This window comes from Rhipicephalus microplus, chromosome 2 (genome assembly GCF_043290135.1).
Source record: "Rhipicephalus microplus isolate Deutch F79 chromosome 2, USDA_Rmic, whole genome shotgun sequence".
NCBI classification, from domain to species: domain Eukaryota; kingdom Metazoa; phylum Arthropoda; class Arachnida; order Ixodida; family Ixodidae; genus Rhipicephalus; species Rhipicephalus microplus.
In genome coordinates, this window is record NC_134701.1 from 123909534 (window position 1) to 123933436 (window position 23903).

The window sequence follows — 23903 nt, forward strand, 5'->3', positions numbered from 1 at the left end:
TCCCTGGACAACATCGGGCGCACTCGTTCCTCAGCAAGGAATGCCAGCTATTCAGGGAAGAGCAGGCCAACAGAACTAGACAGCTGATAGCGCAGTTGAAAATGCCAATCGAGGCAAGTGCAAATTCAGTGAGTACATCTTCTAAAACAAATAGACGAACACACATCAAAACCACGCTAAACCACAAGAGCAAAGATGGAGGACACAGAATCATTAAAGATATTTTAAATGAATCTAGCTCGCTCCTTTCAAGCTACAAAAAACATTAACAACATACACCTAGAATACAACCACGACCTCTGTATGTACAAGAACCCTACCGCCTGAAAAATAAGGTCACAGGTTTCCCATTAAAAACCAGAATCATTCAAGGAAAAGAGTACCCGAAAACGGCAACCATAATTCACAACGAGAAAATTGCCACATTTTCAGTAAAGAACGTAATCATAACCAGGTTAACATGGAACAACATAGAACTGACAACAATAAACTGCTACCTGCCACCGCAGTCGGACATGCTATCATTGTTACAAGAAATAAATGAATACATAGCAAATTGTACAGGAGCAGAAAACACTCATTATAGGAGACTTCAACTCAAAAAATATAGTATGGGGAGGGGAAACAACAGACAAGAGGGAAATAGAACTGGCTGAATTCTTAAATAGGCACACGTATTGAATAACCCGCTAGCACTACCAACCTTCCAAACCAAAAATGGCAAAAGTTGGATTGACATAACCATCTGCTCAACCCCACTAATCAAGCAAAGCAGGAACTGGGAGGTGCTAGATAAAGAAAGTCACAGTGACCATCATTATATAAAAATGGAATTCTTCGAGGCCACGAGGAGAAGAGAAAGGCATTTAACCAAAATGAGAGAACGGAAACTGTTCAACGAGCTGCGAGATGATGCATGGGTCAAAGATACAGCACAAAGAGAAATTCACAATAAGCACCAACTAGAGATCATAGTAAACCAACTCTATAAAAAATAAATGATTTAAAACAGAAATTTTCAAGAAATGGCAAAAATGAAGACCAGAAACGAAAGCCATTTTGGACTCCGGAGCAGGAGCTTCAAAGGAAAAAAATGAGGGCACTGCGTCGGCGATACCAGAGATGTACCAACCACCTAATAGATGATTAAAAAAAATATCAGGAAGAAAATACCAACAGGCATTGGACGATGCCAAGAAGAAATCATGGAAAACATACTGCAGCAAGTTGGAAAAAAATCCATTTACCCTCCCGTATAAAATTGCGGCCAACAAAATCAAAAGAGAACTAATCTTTCAGAGTATACTTAATGAAGATGGCAAGACAACAAAGAGCCAGGAGGAAACCATACGCTATATACTAAACAATCTCTACGGAGCTGCAGACAATACCTACAATGCAACAGAGCATCCAGATCAGGAACATATTGCATTTACAGAAACAGAAGTGCATTACGAGGTAAACAACATCAGAAGAAAGATATGCCCAGGACCTGATGACATCACAAATGAATTCATCCAATGCCTCTATCAAATGCACAGGGCTTTTTTTCTCAACATATTTAATACAGCCTTAAAATTGAGGCACTTCCCGTCAGCTTCGAAGGTATCAAAAGTGATTCTAATCCCCAAAAACAAGGAACACAGCCCACCAGGCGCGAAGAACTTACGGCCAATCGTGCTAAACTCCATTTTGGGCAAAATATTTGAAAAACTTCTTTACTACCGCCTTTATCACTATTTTGAATCAAATAAGTCATTCCCGGATAATCAATTAGGCTTTAAGAATGATTATTCAGCAATTACCACTTTATACAAATTCATAGTGAAATCACTCGAAAAGAATGATAACATTATAATTATCTCACTCGACATAACCAAGGCATTTGGCAACATCATCTTTGGGAGACTTAAACAAAGATTTAACGACCTAAAAATACTACCAGACTTGAGTGAGCTTGTGTTCGACACAATAGAGGGAAGAAAAATTATGTGTCAAATGGATTCGCAAAACGTAACGATGATTTTAACTAAAGGGACACCACAAGCTTCTCCGTTGAGCCCATTTCTGTGGAATGTAATCGTTTCTGAGCTCCTAATGAAGGAAATGCCAGGAAGCATTTTCATTCAAGCCTTCGCGGATGATTTGACTGTGGTGAAACGAGGTAGGAGCAAAGCGATCCTCGAACGAAAAGCTGCAAGAGCATTAGAAATTATAGAAGACTGGAGTGCTCGAAACGAGCTTAGTTTTAGCCACGAGAAGTGCGAATTTATCAACTTGGGAGCAGCCTACAAAAATAGAGCACCACTAGTTAAAGTCAATGGGCGCTCTATCAATGATAAAGAGTTCTGCACACAAAAATCTTGGTGGTTGTATTTGACAATAAGCTTTCTTTTATACCCCACCTGAGAGAGGTCAAACAAAAAATACAAAAGATCACATCGGGGCTAGCTGCTTACAGTGGTACAGAGTGGGGCATGACACCGAAATACCTTAGAAAAATTGACTTTGGCTGCATAGAACTCTGGCCGCATAGAACTTTGGCCGCATAGAGAATACAATTTGCAGAAACGAGTCGGAAGTTTTTGTTTTTGTTAAGCCTTTGAAGTGCAGGCCCTTGAAGTATAGCCTGGTAACAACGCAGCACATGTTTAAAGATGTTGAAGAACCTTCAGAGAAAATAGTGATTCCAACTGCAAACATCAAGACAGCTTGTGTGCTATTAAGGACTCAAGAAAATACATATCACCTGTACCAAGTTCCTTCACATTGTAGCCAATGTGATTAGGAGTAGCATATACATGTCACACATGTTTTATTTTCATTTGATCACTCTATTACACATATAACTACCGCTCAGCAGAAACTGTGCCTAAATGTGGGACTCCTTTTTTGGCAAGGCCCCACCACGGTGGTCTAGTGGCTAAGGTACTCTGCTGCTAACCCGCAGGTCACGGGATCGAATCCAGGCTGCTGTGGCTGCATTTTCGATTGAGTCTAAAATGCTGTAGGCCCGTGTACTCAGATCTGGGTTCAGGTTTAAGAACCCTAGGTGGTTCTTTAATGACAATATGCCCAATGTTGTGTCATTATTCTGCACTTTATTATGCATGTGTATTTCCACCTTAATGCCTCCCTTCTACACTGATGTCTCACACTGGCACTTAGGTATTCTAAATAAATTAATATATTCATGCGCATCAGTTGTAGAGATTTACATTTGCAGCTTTCTTGTAGAGCCTTGATATTCCCCTAGTTTAGCATTATGTAAAAGTATTCTGCATTACATTGTATGCATTTTATTTTTAGTACTGATGAAACTGTTTGTATTTAGCCATCATATTCATTGTGTGAACTTAGAGCTTTTATTGCATTTTGTGTTTGCTGAATAAATCTGAATTTCGTTTCTTATATTTACTTCATTAACAGGAGCACTGTCAGTGGATGTTGCCCCATATTACGTGCTTATTGCATGCACGGTTTGTATAACAGCCTAATTTTTATTTCAGGACACGTACATATATCCCACAATGAGAACAATAATAAGATTTAAAAACAGGCTGGCTACCACCCTGGTACAGCGTGCATGACCAGCTATAATTCATCCATTTACTTTGAATGGGTCATAAACTAGAAGTGCGATTTCCCATTTGGTTAAGTTTACCATAGTTTGTTCCTAGTGTTAGCCTAATTTGGACTTTAGTATGCAATTTGGGCCTGGTTGGTTCAGACTGGCTATAGCCCAATTGGACTCGATTTTAACCAATTGAAGTTATTAACTTTCCAATAGGGCCCAGTTGATTTAAACTAACAAGTTTCATTAGACTCAACTGATTTCACTTTGACTCAATCAAAACCAATTAGAACTAAAAATTTTTCAAATAAGTCCACTTGATTCTAATTGGTAACTCCGATTGATTTCACTTGACTCAGTTGAAACCCCCAGATTGGAACTAAAAATTTTCAAATTAGGTTCACTTCATTCCAATTGGCAACTCCAATTGGTTTCACTTGACTCAATGAAAACCAACTGGAACTGATTAGTTTCCAATTAGGTCCACTTCATTCCAATTGGAAACTGCAATTGGTTTCTCCTGTGCCCAATCGTAACCAATTGCTAGTAAGGAGTTCCCAATTGGTTCCTATTGGTTCCATTTGATTCCAGTTGAAAAATACAATTAAATTCAATACATTTTTTTGATTGGGTACGTTTTAGCACACAATAGCATGGCCTGTCAGGGTCCATATAAATATTACGTGATGCTTGTCGCATCAAACCAATCAAAATGCACGGCCAATGTCTTCACTCCCACATGATGAAGCATCACTTTTCATCAGAAAAAATTAGCTGTTGTGTGTTGCTCTAGTCTGGCAGCAAGTGGTTTCTCTGCTGAAAAAAAAAAAATTTCAACAGCTCTGTTTTTAGTGTTGCCACTTGCGCGAAGATATCTGTGTACTCTACAATTCAAAAGGCCATGAAAAATCTTTTAAAATATTTCACACCATAAATAAAGTTATCTATAGATATTGTTAGTGAACAACTACCACATGACGCTTAGTTTCGTTCATTGAGATACCATCCCACGCACATCTTTCCTAGGCGTGACCTTCGTTTAGAGTTTGTTAACCATGATGCAAGGTTCAAATGAAAGCGACAGTCAAGGACTAGACAAGCGAAGGTTGGTCAAAAAAGACGTTATAACAACCAGTGGCGCGGCCGGGGGGGGGGGGGGGGGGGGTCAAACACTTTTTCCCTCTCCCCTTTTGAAAAAAAAATAGCTACGCCCCTGCTCAAAATCTCCTTCAACCATGAACGTACCGCAGTATACCACGCGGTAGGTGTTCTGTGACCACGCTGTTTGTCCTCCGGTATACTACGCTGCTTGTCCTCCGGTCGAAAGGCGAGGATGACACTAGAGAACACACGGCGAGCGCTATGTTGCGTTCGTGTTGACTGCATTCCTTGTCCTTTGACGATCTGCTATGCAGTGTCATAACAACATGACCGAACATCGGCATCAGTTTACCAAGAACTTAACATTAACAGTGATGCATGCCACATCATTGAGACAATCAACACTTACCCTCGTAAAAGCAGTCAACGTCACTGGGCAAGGTTCCATTTGGCGTTGCATAAATCTGTTGCCAGACTTTGAGGTGGTTTTTGCCAGACTGCCGCTAAATTTGGCAGAAAATTTTTGTCCTGTAGTTGTGGCTTTTCCGTGAGAGTTTGGTGCTATCCGCGGTGCACTTCTTGGCTGAACATTTTTCTCCTGTAGTTGTGGCTTTTCCGTGAGTTTGGTGCTATCCGCGGTGCACTTCTTGGCTGAAAATTTTTCTCCTGTAGTTGTGGCTTCTCCGTAAGAGAGACAGAAAGAGAACGCGCTTCGACTTCTGTAATGGGAGGTTCATTCCGTTAATTGAAACGGCCTTTTAATTGCACGGCAGCACCGCGCTCGACTTCTGCTAGGCTCGGTCCATTCCGTTAATTAAAACGGCCAGCGTCGCTCATGCACTCGCGAAATTCACCGCGGATAGCACCAAACTCTTGCGGAAAAGCCACAACTACAGAAAAAAAACTTTCTGCCAAATTTAGCAGCAGTCTGGCAACAACCACCTTTCCAGTCTGGCAACAGATTTATGCAACGCCAAATGGAACCTTGCCCGTCACTGAAATGGACGCGGCACACTTACCATTACTCCGATAACGCCTCGGCAATGCACATCCTCGACATCCATTATCGGCTCATCACTGCGTCACCAGAAAACACCTACCACTTTGCAGCGCTCGGAAAGGAATGAGAAGTGAAGCCAGTTCGTGTGTTGCACTTGCACGTCAAGACTCACGTGGAGACAAAGCCCGCCACACGTTTCCTTTCCGTCACGTGAGGCCAGGAAGTGGCAGGTTGATCGCTTTTCTTGGTTGTCCGCACGCATGTGCAAGTTTTCTTGAGTTTTGCTTGCTCCGCTGTGCGCCTCTGCCACTGTGAGCTCTTTAACAACGCTCTTTAAGCATTTTAACTTTGAAGTCTTTGAAGGGCCTCATGTAACCACAGAACACCTACCTGATGTAACTTTTTAAGTTTGCCGAATCCGGCGGCACGCGGAAAAGCACAGCGACCGCCGCGCCGCCAATGATGGGCGCGCTATTTGAATATTTTTGGCAGAAGCGGTCGGGTGATGTGAGCTGCGGCGGCTGCGTTCACATTTCTTGTAAAGGGGTAGGTGGTTAAACCACCTCCCACTTGTTCTTGAAATCAATGTTAAAGCCATTCAAGGCTGAGAACACATGTGCAGCCAAGTGGAGCTGATGCATGCACTCCCAGCTCTGCTGCCCCGCCGCGGTGGTCTAGTGGCTAAGGTACTCGGCTGCTGACCCGCAAGTCGCGGGATCGAATCCAGGCTGCATTTTCGATGGAGGCAAAATCGCTGTAGACCCGTGTGCTCAGATTTGGGCGCACATCAAAGAACCCCCCAGGATGTCGAAATTTCGAGGCCCCTCCACTACGGCGTCTCTCAATCATATGGTGGTTTCAAGACGTTAACCCCCACGTATCAATCAAATAAATCCCATCTCTTTGACGGTCGCGGGATCGAATCCCGGCCGCGGGATCGAATCCCGGCCGCGGCGAGCGCATTTGAATGGAATCCTGGCGCCCCAGGGGCGGCACCAGGATTTTGCTACTGAGGGGAACATATGGGTTTTTCTCACTTGCTCTTTAGGAAGGGTGATTCGAAGAGCTCCAGCACCCCCCCCCCCCCGCCCTCACCACTTCTGGCGCCACCCCTGCAGTGCCCCTCCCTCAATCAAAATGTTTTGACTTAGAGGATTTTTCCGAAGGCGGCGTCCGCTTATTGCAACTCTGGTGCCTAAAGTTCAGCATAGGGTCTATGACCTGTAGGTCCTTTCCAGGGTGCACATGAACTAAGGGGAGAAAGTTAGTGTTTCTGCCCTCCCCTCTGGATTCTCCAGTGCTCTCAGTAGTGCACATTAAGAGTCAGAGAATATGTTCAAAATAGCCAGCCACCACTTGCAAATAGATAGGTTGGCCAGTGATGTGTGTGTGGCATGGTGCAAAAATAGTGCATGCAACAGAGAGGTAGTGTTTTGATGTTTGAAAAGACACGAACGGCACACCTTCATCTCATCTTGCTTCCCAATGCCAGATATGTAAATGCAAACCTCTGTTCGAAAGCACCCTAATTTTGTTTCACTTGCATCAGACCACGCAAGGAATGTCAGAGGCATGTCACATCACAAAGAATGCTTTGATATGCATAAGCCAACCATGCATCTCTGTCACTGCATGACAAGGAATTCAATTTCATTAACATGCACTGAACACGTGCCTTGATGTAGACTTGTACCTCCATGTGACATGCGTGATACGATACTTGTATATGTGTGTTCTGTTGTCTAATAAAATTCAGTTGCGAGTGAGCGCTCGTGGTGCGTTTTTCTTTCTGAGCCCGTGACATACAAGTGCACTCAAAGTTTTACTTAGTTATGAGATACCAACAAGCCCACTTAGTTATCCTCTAACTAAGCTCAGCCAATTTAACCACTTTAGGACTCGCCAGCCTCCTTTGGGAAAGCGCTTTCATACATTTCGTGTTTATAGACTTGCCAACTATCAGTAAACCACCATATTTAAACTGCCTGCAAGACTCTTCAGTGCTTTCCCCGAAAGATTCAAGCACTGAACAACTCTTTAGACACTGAAAAGCCTTGCAGTGTATGAATATGAAGCTACCTAACACACCTAGGTGAATAAAAAAAATGCGCCATCACAGTTATATTCACCCCACACACTTATTCCAGGTCAAAGATATGTAGCCATTCATTATCTAAATCTCTTCTTTTCTTAAGGAAACATTTTATTGGCTTTGATCTAATAAGTACTACAGACTTTAACTTCTCAACTGTTTAGGAACTTTCATCGCATACTTCTGAATTTTGATGCTCACTTCATTTGCTGTGCCGTTGTCACTACTAATTCATAGTCAAAACAAAAGCACAAAGCATGTCAGCTACATTAAGAAAATACACACAAATAAATTCACCAACGATTACGATACTACGTAGTGCAAACTTTGAGTGCAGCATACCATTTGTGAAATAGGACAGCACCCACTACACGATTACTATTTATGTCTCCGTGGGTAAGATAAGTACCCACTACACATTTTCAAGGTATATCAACTTCGCTGATGCTGCATGTCACTGATGACAACGAATTATTATGGCTGAGTACTTTGCAGTTGGTGAAAATCAACCTCCTACTCGTTGTGTAATTTGAATTGTGAGATGACTGTCTGCTGTCTCACTCTTATGCCACGCTATATTACATAGGTTAACAACATTTGTCACTTGACATAGTGCCAGTATATGATCTTTCTTCAAATGAGTTTTGAGCCCCGGCATGGCCCCGAGGTAAAATACTTGACTGCCATGCAAAGGTTCGAAAGTGTTGTGGCTCGGTCTGTGATAAAAGACACCAGGTTAGATATGCAAATCATGTACGCTGCATTGTCTAGAAGTTTTTGTGATCGTGTGGGAGTACAGTATAGGGCAGGTCAAGCAGTGTCTTAATCATAAGATTACATGAACATCACTACAACACAAGAAATAAAGTTTCAGTGGGAGGGTTCCTAGCAGCGCACTGCAAAGATTGTGGGTGCTCTAATCTGTACAGCTGCATCATTATCGGCCAATCACGGAATCAGCTGACACGTGAAATCAAAGAAGCTGAAGCTATACCAGATATGGGGAACTTGTGTGTGAGCTCACCATCAATTACACTGACGGATAAGAAACATTTCTTGGAATGAGACCATGTGCAAGATGAGTAGTGTTTTTACACATAAGATGGATGTGAAGGGCATAAAATAAACAGTAGGAAGCTTAGCGCCTACTTTTTTTGATATCTGTGTCATCTTTTCCTGTTCATATGTGCCGCACTAATACAAGCTAAGGCCATGCAGAGGGCCAAAGTTCTAATCCCACTTGATCCTGGGTTTTTTTTTTTTCTCAGTTTTTTTTTTTCACATCTGTCAGTTACACCACCGATGGCGACAGAGACGCCACTTAACATGGTAACCGGTGCATGCTGTGCCATAAAAAAAAACGCTAGTCCTGGGCAGAAAGTGCAGCACAGTCACAGCGAAAGCTGCACGAGCGAATTTTCAGAGTCTGTTGTAAACTCTCTTGGGACTACTAATACAAGTACACTTGCAAGGTGCCCAACCCACTATGGCATAAATCATAATTTTTGTTACATTGTCATTCTGCCATAATTTGTCATTCTGCGGAGAACCGAGGTAGCCACTACACATCTGCAAAGCCTTATGCGTTTATGTGATCACAATGAAGAATTATGGCTGAGCCATTTGTAATAAGTTGAAAGCATTCAAGAGCCCACTCTTTATGCAATTTGCATTGTGCGATGCCTGGTAACACATTTAGTAAGGACTGTGTGATGCCTCGCTAGTTCACTCTTCTACCATGCTTTATGACTTCATGTTAACGTCATTCTTTCCATCCAGGAAGCCTGTATAGGCTCTTTTTGCTATGAAGTATGAAAAACTGGCATGACTCTGTGGTAGAACCCTGCTCTATCTTGGATATTTTTAAATTTTTTTGTCTTATTTCGGCAATAGCGGTTATGTACACCATTGGCAGCAGCGCCAAAAGTAGCCTTCATTATCATCCCATATCAGCTTTCGCTATCAAAAGCCTGACAAGATGTCCAATAGAGCCCAGTGATGTGATGGCTTACACGATATGGCTGCTACCTTTCAGCCCACACAAGTGGTCATGCCTGTTCCTTACCACACAAAAAGATTCATGCAAGTTCAACACTTGTACGAGTACCTTTTATGTGAATAGCCTATGGCCACTATTGTAGATAACATTATGCCCACAATGAAATCTCAATCATACTTTCAGCACTCATATCAATTCCTTTGTTCTATTCATTCTAGTCATGCATTCATTCCTTGTTGGTACAGGTGGTTTTTTCTCAAGTTGTATTTTCTTTATACCTCTGTTCTTTATATTGAAGTGAAATTGTAGCACATGCAATATAAGCTTTAGCCGCAGAAATGATAGCCAGTGCAACTAACTATAGTGGTAGCAGCTACGAAGCATTCATGAATCTGAAGTAATAACGTGTCAACAACTGCTGAACGCACCTTTCGAATGTGACCTCAACACACCAAAGGTTCTATAGCCAAGATTCTTCCAGCGCCATTAGCTCTGCTGACTGGTTAAACACGGCAACAGTTTACAACTTCGGATATTTAAGTGCGCACGTTTTGTCTCGTTGCATTATGCTAAGATCAAATTGAAAGTTTGCATATAACTTCAGGCCAGACTTTATATCTCTCAATCTCTATCATAGAAATTTTGAGCTGTGGCAGTTCCATATAAGAACAAAATCAAATAGCAGGATGTCCAATTTCCAAAATCTTCTCAGTGCACTGTGCATAGTGTTGACGGTCGCCAAAACATAAAGTTAAATACATTTCATGTTAAGACACAAACAACCACTGAAAGCCGCATTTGTTTCCAAGCATTCATTTATTACGATGAGGGGAAACAGCATCACCTCACTCATGCAGCGCTTCTAGAAGAAAAAAAATCAACAAATAAGGGCACAACAAAACACTGCTAAATACACTCTTGCTTCGCACACTTCAAACAAAAATACGTGCAATGTCCTTTCTGTGAAGCACACACATATACACACATTGCCCAGGCCAAAAGGAGAATGAGAAATGAGGTAAAAGAAAAATATATGCGACAACAGAGAACAGCCCGACATCAAGTGAAAAGGTACCCACCAATTACAAGAAAATATCAGTATGTGCAAAGCCAGATTTAACAATTAAAACCATTCTGCTGACAACACATTTCAAAGCACCCAAGTGTGCCAAAATGCCACCCTCTGCCACTTAAAAGCCGGCACTAATATTTATGAGGGCAAGCGTACACACAAGACTTTTCTTTACCAGCAACTTGGCAAAAGTGAAAAATGTGACCAATGTGGATGCTGCGAATGCTCCATAGCTTCCACCAAGTCGAAAAATTTGACCAATGTCAAGCTACCACTACAGTAAAGTTCTTGTGCTGGTGACCCACGGTTCTTCACGAGCTATTCGAGGAAGTGGAAACTTTCCTGCCTATGAGGGCATATCTACACTGGCCATAATAAGAACACGCTAGGATGTCAGCAACTATTGCTTCTGCAAGACCCACATGTGGCACAACCAGCAGCTTACGTCACGGAGACCGAACGGTTGCTCTATAAGCCAGCTTGCAGCACATTCCTTACGCAAGTTGACTGCTGCTACAGTTTGAGCAACAAAGGTAAACACACCTTCTCATGATCCATCTAATGCTGAACATGCTCACAATAAAATAATGGGCTTTTGAGCCTATCTATGCATAGTCGACATAACCAAGCTACAAAAACAAAGAGCTGACTATTCGCTACTAAAGCAATTTGATGTCGATGAGAATCTAGACAAACAGACGCTTATCACTCACTCATTTTTCTCTCTTCAGTGAATGGGGTGATCCTAGCAGTGTTATAGTCAGCTCCTGCAGCTATAGCTGTAAATGCCACTGGTAAGTAATGCTCATGTACAAGAGCACACCATTCTCACTTTTTGTTTTTCCAAAAGGGGTTGCAGGATTGCCAAGCTGCAACTTCGACCAGCAGTTCTTCCATCTGCACTTTGTGCACATCGCTTCAAAATAAACCCTTTCTGTTCGAAGCGTGCTCATGATCTAATCTTGCCTCCATCCTATGCTTTTTCCTTCTCACTTTCATGGGGTGGTTTGCTGCCAGCACTAGGGCTACAAGCTAAATGCGCGTATGAGAAATCTGCAGCACTTAAAGCGGTGTGCAAGTCAAACAATGTTCTTCAAAAGAAGCAAAGACAAAACAAACAAAAAAGGCAGCGATTTGTGCATGCATAGGCTGCTAACAAAGAAGGTCACCCCCCCCCCCCCCCCTCCTGCCCCCAAAGCAAAAGCAGTGGGTGGTCGCAATCAGCCTATTTATTCGAAACAGGAGCCTGAAAAACCAGACAAACAGAGCACAAGAAAGGGGAGTGCAAAAGAGTGAGAGAGGTAAAGAAGCACTCGTAGACAGACCAGTGCTATGGGAGACGAAGCAATTTCGCCCTGTAGAGAGCACCTTGAGGTAACACGTGGCGTTCACAGTCAACACACGCCTCACGGGGGCACCAGTTGTGCCACATGTCACACGGTCGCCCATCTCGAACACACTTGCTAGTCGCGGCGTTTCCCCTTGCCACAGTGACACGGTCAGTGATGCTTTCTCAGTGCCCGTCTCTATTTACACACGCTGAATGAAGACGGTACCACAGCTGCGGTGACTCCACACACCATTCCTTGTGTCCTGTGTCATAGTGAATGCGTGAAGGAGACTACACTGCGGCTCGTGGGCCAGAAAACGTGCATTTCACGCAAGGGGCGAGTCACCGAGTCCCAAGAACTTCGGAAGCGGCCGCCGTCAGTTCTTGGCTCCGATGGAAATGGAGCGAGCGCATGGTTGTAGTTCAGCGAGCTACGAAGCGGCGGTAGCGCACGTTGGCTCTGTCGACACAACGGGGTCTCCACTAGGGTGCGGCGCGCTGGTTTGGAGGTGGCATCAGTTCGCTATCTGTCGGCCTCTTGCGAAACCCCCATTCGTGGATGAAGTGGAGGAGGTAATCCTTGTCAACGGGATTTTTTATGCTCTCCATAACACCTGCAGGTTGAAACGGCAGTCACTGTCACTACCGCCACAGAAAAGAAGCATTCGTCGTCACACTAAAAATCAGAAGAATGCAGTGCAGCACCATAGGCACCAAAGCTAACAATGGGGTATAATCAAGAGTACAATGTGGGTCCCTACAATTTTAATTTCTTTTTTTCTGCCAAATGGTTGAGAAAGCGGCCCAAAGATTATAGCACTTGAAGCAATATGTGTACTTTTTTTCCTACCCTACTGCTACACTATGCACTAAACTCTGGCACATTAAAGAACCTGAAAACTGAGCTACAAAGAAAGGCTAGCACATCAATGCATGGTGTTGCACACATTACAAGGAATTGAATAAGATCTAGGGTTTGACATGCCAGAATCATGACATGGCTATAGCGGAAAATTCAATTCCAGACTAATTTAGGTCGTCTAGATTCCTTTTTAAGTATGCAGCTGTGTTTTCATTCATGCCCGTCCAAATGCTGCAGCAGTGGCTGGGTACTGAACGTGTACCCTCATGCTGAATAAAGCAACACCACATCTGCAGGGTAACCTCAATGGGTGTACATAATTTTGTGAGTAGCAGCAACGTGTCTCAGGAATTAAAAAATAAGAAGAAAAACATAAAGCCACTGCATTCTGGGAAATGGGCTGAGTAGCTTTGCTGCACTCCACCCTTGTGGCCTTTTCCCTTGTCAGTGTTTGCTATAAGGACACTGCTGCCTACGCATTCTCGCAATGCACGGTCTGCCCATACTTTCAACACACAACCATGCCAACACAGTGCCTGGACTGTGTCGGCATGGCAAAACGTGTACGAAGCGCACAACACTCTGTTCAAGCTTCCTGCCACTCGTGTGGTGATACAGTGACTCTCAGATTGGCCAACCTTTCACCGAGTGACAATGAATTACGTCGTCGTGTCACATCGTGTACAATCACACCTCATTATAACAAAGTCACACCTGCCTTTAAGGTACATAGTTATATCCGAAAATTTGTTTATACATATATTTGTAGCACTGTATCAATGACAGAGCTATTCGTCATTTACTTCGTCATAAATGATAATTCATTGTATTTGCATTTGTTATATTGAGGTTTAAATGTAGCAGGGTCAGAAGTGGACTTTAGCGTTTTGGAAAAGCTCAGGAAGCAGGAATAATGCTGTTTTAGAGCTGCTTTGGCGCAGTAAAATGGGAGTATTGGATCAGGTTCAGAAAACGAAGACGAGTGTTTCGGAGCAATGTAAGTTTGTTTTGGAGCAACTTTCCAGGGTCAAAAATCATTCATTGATCCTACAAGGGACTGCCGATTTGGAGCAATTTTAGGAGCAGTCAAATTTTAGTTTTGGAGCACTTTGGAGCCGTAAAATATTAGTTTTGGAGCACTTTGGAGCAAGCAATTTTGCAATTACGAGCATGTCCAATCGAGAGCAATTTACTTCTGTTAATAGAGACGATTCCTCTAAATCTATCGTTTCTTCTCACGCGCTGCAGGGTAGCGTCCTCAGGCCTCTGTTGTTTTTAATCTATATAAATAATCTGCTTAACAACATCACCTCTTGCATACGAATATTTGCCGATGACTGCCTAATTTACTGCCCAATAACCAACATTGACGTTCATATCACGCTTCAACGAGACCTAGAAATAGTAAACCAGTGGTGTAACACATGGCTCATGACACTAAACGTGTCGAAGTGTAATATGTCTTTCACCCGCAAACCTTTGAATTCACATTTTTCTTATCACATCAACAGTATTGTCATATCGCCGACCTCGACCTATAACTATCTAGGCGTGCACCTTACACCTAATTTATTATGGTCAGAGCACATAACTTGCGCATGTGCCAGTGCATCCAAATCATTAGAATTCTTGCGTCGAAACATGCGCAATGCACCCTCCCGCTTGCCAAAACTTGCATATCTAACTTTTGTATGACCACAGCTTGAGTATGCGTCTCTGATTTGGTCACCACATCAGAAATACCTTATCGAAAAGCATTATAAATCATTCAGAATAGGGCAAGCCGTTTCATTGCTCACAACTACAGTAATTTGTTACTATAGTTGTGCATTGCATTGCTGTCATTTTTCCATAAGGTCATTCACTCTGACGACTTATCACTACCCCGTTCGAATCATCACATCTATACATCGCGAAGATTGCACAACACTCTCAGTTACGCCCGCCTATATGGTGCAACGCAATCATTCAATTTTTTCCCACTACCTCGCGCTATGCGTCTCTGGAACAGCTTACCAGACAACATTGCTTCACTTAGAGACCATGATGCTTTTTGTCTTCAGTTGAACAAACATTTTTCCACACACTAGGCTTAATATCCTTGATTTTTTATTTGTAAAACTTCTTTTTGATAAGCTATTGTAAGGGCACTTTTCAAACTGATGGTGTCTGTCTTTTCATACCACTGTCACACATTTTTTTTTTTTTTTTACAATGACGCAATTGCATGGTGGCTGTTATGTGTATTGTGGCTGTACTTCGTATTATATTACTCTCACACAATACTTACTATGTCGTGCGCAAATAATTTTTTTGCCTCGTTTGCATGTATAGTTATCTGTTAATCTCTTTTCTATTTGTTATTTTATTCAATATTATTTTATTCTTCTGCCCTGTAATTGTACTCTGCGGAAATCTTCCTTTACAATGTATTGAATTCTACTGTATACCCCCCTCACCTTATGCCTCTTACGGGGTCTGTGACGTATTCTCAAATAAATAAATAAATAAATAAATAAATATTGGAGCACTAAAATTTTACTTTTGGTGCATTTTGGAGCAGGTAATCTTGCGATTAGGAGCATTTTAGAGCAGTAAAATTTAGTTATGGAGCATTTTGGAGCAGGTAGTCTTTCTATTAGAAGCATTTTAGGGCAGTATAAATTTAGCTCTGAAGCAGGTAATCGTACTATAAGGAGCACTTCGGCATAGGTATACAGTCAAACCTCGTTATAACGAAGTTGAAGGGGAGTCATAATTAGTTAAACCTGGATATAACGAAATTGATGAATCCCCAGAAAATTAGTTATAAAGAGAATTTCGTTACATACAGGTTCGGTACGAAAATTCGGAAAATAAATGCGCAAAATAAACGAAAAGAGGACTAAGGGCAGAGCTAACCCGAAACACTTATTTTAAAGTAAAAACTGCATTATTATTGTGATAGCAATTATTTGGATGCTCTTAACAGGTTTTTGCAATCGGCACCATGTTCCATAACTAGTCCAACTGATAATATGCCCCCGCGCATCGTAACTTCCACGAGCGGGTAAAAGCGCACGAGTGCTGCTGAAGGACAAGATCAATTGAATCAGCCTATCCCTATCGCCTGGAAAGTGCATAACATCTCCTGCATGTTAGAACAGCCAAATGCTCAAAAAGAAAGTAAACCACCCGTCTTGAACGAGCATGAAACAATGCGGGGAGGAAAGGTCGCTCGAGTAGCAATAATAAACTTGGATTTCAATGGCAGTCGCGATCACTGGCGCGCTTGGTATCTGGACGAGTATCAGTGCAATTTTAACGCAAAAGGACTGTGTGAAAACAACACTTTTCCCTGGAGCGTCTGCATTTGCTCACATCAGCGTTTTGTAGGTGTTCCGCGATATCGGATCCAAAAGCGTTGGCTGCCAGCCTTACTTCTTATGGCATTAAAATTTTTTATATCGCACTGCAATCAGCGCGCCGTGTTGTTGCCAGAACTAACCGGCTTATCGCGAAATCGGCTAATCGCGACATCGCCGACAATGCACCACGCCTGCAAACTCGTGGCGCAGCTCAAGACGGAAGAGCGTGACTAGTCGACCTCCGAAGATCCATCTTCACCGTACGCGGTCTCAGAGAGTGTCCATCAGCGCCTAATCTGACATCCCCTCAGTGGTGACAACACAGTTGTCCGAAATTAAGAAAAGTTAAAGTTTCACCACAAGGGCGAAGCAATGAATGCGTAACAACTTGGAATGTAACGCTGAAAACGGCAAGCAGATCGAAAGGTGCAGCGCGCTGCTCACGCACAAATGATGCACGAAAACAACATACAAAGGACGAGAGCAAACCAACAACGTTTACCGCTCGACACTTAACGCGCTGTTTAAACAAAAACAAGTCACAGAACGTAATCACAGGTACAGATATGAGTGCAAACTAACAAGTACCCCAGTTGTTACTTCGTTGTGTTAGAAAAGCACACTCTTTTCGCAAACGGCACTTCTGCAGCGAGCAAAGTGGTCTTTGTGTACTCGGCAACTAAACGCAATCGTACTGGTCAAGTCGAAGGCGTGCGATTCTCCCTCACCCCCCCCCCCCTCGACGGATAAGCGCGCGCACAAGCATCCACCTCCCCTCTCCTGCCTCCACATCGTGGGACAAAGTTCGTGTGGGAGATAAGCACATGTCCGAGCATCGTGACAGGCTGGGCACCGAGTGCGGGCATTTTTTTTTTTTGTTCTTGAGTTCTTATTTGTATAGATACATATACATATACGGTGAATGATGACGATGGCGGCGACGGCAAAAAAAAAAATCCAGCCGGTACTTTATATATTCACAATAAAATAAAGAAAGCAAAAGCTCGACATCAGGGGCCACACCATGCGCACGCAGTTTCACTGCGTGCGCGCACGGCGTTGAAAACGAAGAGCAAATGACACGGATACAGATACGGATACCATGGAAAACTGTTCGGTAAAGTTCGTTATATCAAGGGATTCGTTATAAAAAGGTTTGTTATAAGCAAGTTCAACTGTACTTCATTATAACCATTAGTTTGTTATAGCCATTATTCATTTCTACCAACATTTAGCAAGCAATAGAGAATGTGCTCACTACCGGATATCACAGCAGCCTTCCGCACAGAGAACGGTCGTCGGAAGGCAAAAAACTAGCGAAATAATAAAGAACAACGCACCTTTATATCCAACAAATTTGGCACACCAGCTGGAAGGTCACTTCAAAGAAAATAGTTCATAATAGACATTTACCGACTCTTCTTCACGCCGATGACTGTTTTTTAAGCTTCAGCAGCTATTTCGAGTCCATCCTCATGGTCATTGTAAGCCCCAAAGAAGCGTCGCAGCAATTCCGACGCATCCAGCGCTTGCGCGGGCGTTGGTACGTCGGGTTTGCTAACATTACGCTCCGGGGTGTCAACACATCCGTCACTGTCGTCATGCACCCCTCGTCACCACGCGCACAATTTTCACATCTAACAACTCTTTCATTGTCACCGCGTCAGCATCAGCACTGACGTACGTGCAGAAAGTTAAGCACGACGCTGGCGTCAAGGACAGCGTCCCACGACATTTGGGCCTGGTTGCCCGCGGCACCCTCACTGGCGACGATGCCGCTGAAATCTCTGACTTTTTTTTTTCCCCGATGCCAAACTCAACGGCTTTCAACATTGCCGAGTTCTGCTCGATTGCTATTTTTTTTCGCTTACGTTTACCGCTCCTGTGGTCAATCTCGTGTTGGGTGGCAAAACTAATAGAGGTTGTGTTGCTTTTCCATAGCGAATGACAAGGAACATAGTTGCAATCTTCACCGCCCCAGTGCCCCAGTGCGAAGATGAAAGAGAGGAGGAGGTCAGATCCACGGGTGGGTCAATGAGTTCTACAGCAGAGGGGAGGCCGGCTGACACGCACACTCCCGCGAGTTGCTGCATGGGCAAGTCCATTAGTTCCTGAGGAAAGGGGAGGCAGGGAGACACAGCCATGCGCGTGATGGCTGGCGGCTCCCGGCGAGCGCAAGGCGCAACTTATGAATAACTGCAGCCCTGATGATACCTAAACCGTCGCGTGCTTTAAGATATTGAATTTACGTATACCAAAATAATCAGTAAGTGCTCGTTGTGGACAAAGGACGGTTTGTTATATCCATTGTGAAGATATTTTCACTTCGTTAAAGCCACGTTTTAAATATATGGGCGTCTACGAAATTTCAAGGTGAATTACATATGCTTCCTTATATCCATCAGTTCGTCATATCCAACTTTGTTATAAAGAGGTTCTACCTAACACGAAGCAGAGCAAGAAATGAACGTGGGCTCTATCACTGGTCGACAGTGGTGCTCCTAAACATGAAATGAAGTGCACACGCGTGTGCACTTGATTGGATGCCCTGCACATTGTCGTTGTATGGGATTTTAACTTTACCGGCAGCGTGATGTTCTTGGAATGCAAGAATCTGGTTATCAAACCAGCACTTGAGGCCTGTTGCAATCTCTCGCCCTTTTATTTTACAAAATAAACAATATGTCGTACTTGTTGCATGTTGCTTTGGTTCCTATGTGTGAAACCATATTTACTCGCGTAATGAGCGCACTCGCATAACAAATGCACCCTCAACTTCATTGGTCAAAATTTGAATTTTTTTCCTTGCATAATAAACGCACCACTTACATTCATCCCATGCAGTCCCGCTGACACCTGGCCCCTACAGCATTGTAAGTGTCGATAAAGCTGAGAAGTTCGTCCTCGCTGTGTGTCCAAATAAGAAAGATGTCGTCTATGTATCTTCTGTATAACATTGGTTTCAAGGAACTTTGTGCAAGGAATTCAGATTCTAGCTTTCCCATAAATATGTTGGCATAATTAGGTGCCATTTTGGTGCCCATAGCGGTCCCGCTTATTTGTCGAAAATACTCTTGGTTAAACTCGAATGAATTTAATTCGAGGACCATCCTCGTCAAAGTTGCGATGGCAGAGAAATCTGTGGTGTTAGATTGTCTATGGTTTGTGTACATGTTTTGTAATGCAGCTATGTCGTCATCATGAGGAATATTTGTATACAATGAAGAGACATCAAGAGTAACCAAGTACGAGTTTTTCGACACACACAGACCTGCAATGTCTCGAAGAAAATGTGTGGTGTCTTTTATGTACGACGCGATTCTGGAACAAAGTGAACGTCTGAAACGCGCATTTCCATCCGCTCCAGGCGTCGTTTACCGACGACCACGTAACCTCAAAGACACACTTGTCCACTCTCAAATTAACACATCACCCCCCAATAATTCATGCCGACCTTGTTTAAAGCCACGATGTCTTGTATGTAAGGTGATGCGAGAAACACACAAAGCAACCAGCACACAATCCAAGTTTCCGGTGAACATACGAGGAAACCTAACATGCGATTCCTCTAATGTGGTATACCTACTCGAATGCAACGTGTGTGGTATGCAGTACATCGGACAAACAGAAACATCGTTTAGAATTCGCTTCAATAATCACAAAGCCCATGCGAAATCAGCCCCAAGTGTACCTCTATCAAAACATCTCAATCTTCCCGACCATGCATTCGACAAACTATCAGTAACGCTCTTAGAGACGGGATTTAAATCAAATCGAGAACATGAACAACGAGAGTCATACCTTATCCACCGATTTAACACCCTCGATAGAGGAATAAATGAGAATCCTGGAACACTTGCAGCAATTAAAGCATTAGAAAACAATAACGGCAATAATGAAAATAGTAAATGAGTTCACAGCACTGCAGCTGCGAAGGGCACTGGACAACTCAAAACAATTCCAAGTGTAACTACTCTTCCTAAGTGCAGCTGTCGTCTGTTTTCTGTTTTATTTTACTACCCAATTAATTGTGCCATGCATGACATGCCCAACAGCAACCCTGTGCACAGCCGGGAGGCCCCCACTGCACGCGTAATCCAGAAGCGGGCAAGGAATTCGCATTGGCCCGCTTACCAGCCTCTGCCGCAATACGCGGTACCCCTCTTTCTACGACGAAATGTTGACGGGGCTCCGAGTAGTTAAAGGCTTAGAACTTCCTGAAAAAGCTCTTTTTTGCCCCACACCGAACCGCCAGTGCCAGGAGGCGCCGTCTGGTCGGGAAGAATGCGTTAGTGAAAGGAAGCATACACAGACCACTGACATCAGAAAGGTGAAGGGGAGAAAGGGGAAAGAGATGAAGGGGGAAGTGGAGGGAAAAGTGGAAGGGGGGCGCCCAAGGGGAGTCCACCTTATATTCTTTTTTTTTCTCTTTTTCTTCTTTTTCTTCTTTTTTCTTTTTCTTCTTTTTTCTTTTTTTCTTTTTTCTGCCTTTTTCCTCTTTCCTTTCCCTCTGATTTGAGATTGTATAAAGCTGAGCCCCAACAAACTGTACCTTTAATCCTGATGAAGGCCAGACTCTAGGCCGAAACGTCGAAATAAACCACATTGTAACCGCTCACGGAGGATCTACTGGAATATATGCAACGCTACGGCCACTCAACCACCATGCCTGCCTGCCTATATATATTTTAGAACCAATGAAATGTAAATAAGAAGAAAGAAGAAAGAAAAGTGGATGAAAAAATTACCAGCCGTGAGCGGCTGGTAATTTTTTCGTCCACTTCTCTTTCTTCTTATTTACATTCCATTGGTTCTAATAACTTCCCCTGTACATTCCTTGGCATTACGGTCTGTTAGATCTCATTAATATTGTGTTAAAACACGGAAAAACGAGCCCTTAGGTATACACTTCTTTCCCTTATATATATATATATATATATATATATATATATATATATATATATATATATATATATATATATATATATATATATATATATATATATATATATATATATTAAAGTGTAGAGATATCACAGCTGATAAGTACACGGCGAGCGAGAGCGAGCGAAGGTTACGAATCTGCCAGAACGTGACGATTTCCACAACATGGTAGCACCCTCAATACTCACCTCGCTTATTCGCCGCGCATACAAAAACTGCTGATATGGAAGTGAGGCAGCGGTGGTATTTTGCCATTAATCTTGTTATCGACGGTTTGTTTTGATGTTTTGGGAGTAGCTTGCTACAATGTTCGTTATTTGCTACAATGACAATGGCGTCGTCGTGCTAGGTTGCCGCGAAATTGGCAAAGTGCATCGTAGCGCATGCTTCTAGGCGACCCTCGAGATCACAGCAGATACCACTGTTGCGGTTAAACACTTGCGAGAAAAGATAGCCACAAAACGCTTTTATGGCGTGCGCGGGCACAGCTTGCAGAAAATAGCGCCATGAACCACCAAAGATGAGTAAAGTGCAACAAAGAACCTGTTTCCAAACAGTCTACGTGTCTGCAAAAAGCTAAGCGACCTAACTTTTTTTGCATTATAGCATAACTTGCTCATGCCGAAAAAGTTTTCATAAAATCTGCACCGCATAATAAACACACCCTTATCTTTGCTCCAACTTTTTGCCAAAAAAGTGCGTTCATTACGTGAGTAAATACGGTATTCTTTGCTGCAACTGGGTTTCGTTTGCAATTAGAGTACATATATATGGCATTAAATACGTGAGTAAACTAATGCAGAACTAACACCACTGCAATCATCGTCATGAACAGTGGCATATCTCTAGCTTTGTGCTATTCGATCATTCCAGCGACTATTGATTGCGGACCCCCGAGATAGGCGGTTCGGTGCAATTTGGTGCAATTTACGTCGATCTTATTAGGTTGGTGCAGCAAACCTCGTTTGGCACACTTTAGTGCTGTTGGTGCAGGAATAATATTCCTGATCATTGTCAAAAGCAATTATTTCTGGTAAAAAAACTCCAATGGTTTTCACTAAGCATTTAGTACAAATGAGCTGTCCAGACTTACTGCCCACAAATGTGTGTTTGTGTGTGTGCGTGTCTGTGCCGCCATCATCACGGCTGATAGAGAAATTACATTACAGCTGACAGAGAAATAACTCGGAGAAAACAAGGAATAAGCTATGCTTATCTCTTGTTTTCATGACGACTAGATATTCACGGCACACTTCGTTTGGAAGAAGTTTGTTATCCCACCTCTAATTAAACCCACTACTCTGCTCATCTGTGCTTGGTCTGGAGCAAAGCAGGGTCAAGCAATTCACAGAGTAACTCTGCTTGCACGCTACAGTGAGCCGCCCGGCAGCGATGGTGTGGGCAGCATAAGAGCCCTGCTGCATACAACTAACCAGGAGATAATAGAGTCCACGCAATCACTCCGTGTTTCAATAAAACTGTCAGTTGTCGCTTGGTGTCAGATTGCGGTAGAAAAGCGCACATATGTATCGCAGAAAGCCGATCTGTTCTGTCGCTATCTCAGTTGCTGCGTATCCCCGACCCTGTAAAAGTTTTGAAATGCTGCTTTGCCACTGCGCGCTATCAAATGATCGTGCGGAAATGCCAGCTAAGTATCTTTTCCACACTTCGGCTAAAAGGAAGCAAATAATTTTTGATGGGTACTTTGGGCAACAACTGCTCTGTTACTCTATTCGGTTATTGGTGGTGATGGTGCATGTCAAGAGATGCACATTTGTACTTATAACACACGCTGCCATTCATGATCACGCCGCGTCCCTGGTGGGTACCAATTATCGAGGTTTTACTGCATTACTAGATAATTCATAGTTACTCATGTTGGTGCCCCCACTTTTGGGTGGAAACCACAGCGATAACAGTGATGAGACAAGTACTAGCAAGCCCAATGAATGAAGCAAATTACATGATCATGATGGAACATGGGATCGAACTATATTGAATATCGATGCGGCCGGTTCTTTGTGTGGCCAGCACTCAGCGTTACTCGGTTGACAATAATATTCGGGTAAATTTGGCAGTTTACGCTTCCAATCAACAATTATCACGGAAATTACTGTTAATGCGCAGCCTGGCACAGCAGGTCAAATTGCTACAGAACGGCACAATTGCCGCAGCACTTCCACCCCTGTGAAATGACATTTGTGATGTATCGATAACATCACAAATTTCGGTATCTATGATGTAATCACCTACTGAAAAAGGCGATGACATCAGATCAAGTAGGCACACCATTTGCAGCTCTGGTATAAAATGAAACCTTTCAGGTTTGCTGTTACAGGAAACCTCTTGCATGGGTCCTCTTATTGCAGCCAGCGATCACACATTCACAAGACCTCATTGCACAAATGCCTACCCAATAGCTATCTAGTTTCACGATGCCTACAGCCCCACAGAAACAGACAAACGGCAAAGAAATGGTCACAACAGGGCGCTGACTACGAACTAAAGTTCATTGGTTAAACCACACTGGTACAACGCGTACAACTGTAGCGATAAGAAAGCTACATGAATTTGTCCAGAGT

The 23903-nt window shown here is 43.0% G+C and overlaps 1 protein-coding gene and 1 long non-coding RNA gene across 4 annotated transcripts in view; both read right to left on the reverse strand.

Moving 5' to 3' along the window:
- The window catches only part of LOC142796355 (uncharacterized), a 54242-nt gene extending 47995 nt beyond the window's left edge, over nucleotides 1-6247 (reverse strand). The window contains exon 1 of the long non-coding RNA XR_012893776.1: nucleotides 5695-6247. This is a non-coding gene — a long non-coding RNA (uncharacterized LOC142796355). The remainder of the gene's footprint in view (nucleotides 1-5694) is intronic.
- Nucleotides 6248-12456: 6209 nt separating this feature from the next.
- mRNA-cap (RNA guanylyltransferase and 5'-phosphatase mRNA capping enzyme) overlaps nucleotides 12457-23903 on the reverse strand; it is a 113724-nt gene continuing 102277 nt past the window's right edge. For 2 of the 3 annotated variants that reach the window (XM_075886758.1, XM_037422017.2), the window contains exon 19: nucleotides 12457-12782. In XM_075886758.1, coding sequence (XP_075742873.1) covers nucleotides 12652-12782 — 131 coding nt within the window. In that variant the 3' untranslated portion in view covers nucleotides 12457-12651. Of the gene's footprint in view, nucleotides 12783-19204; nucleotides 19285-23903 lie in introns of those variants that run through there. The other variant, XM_075886759.1, reaches the window with a different exon arrangement.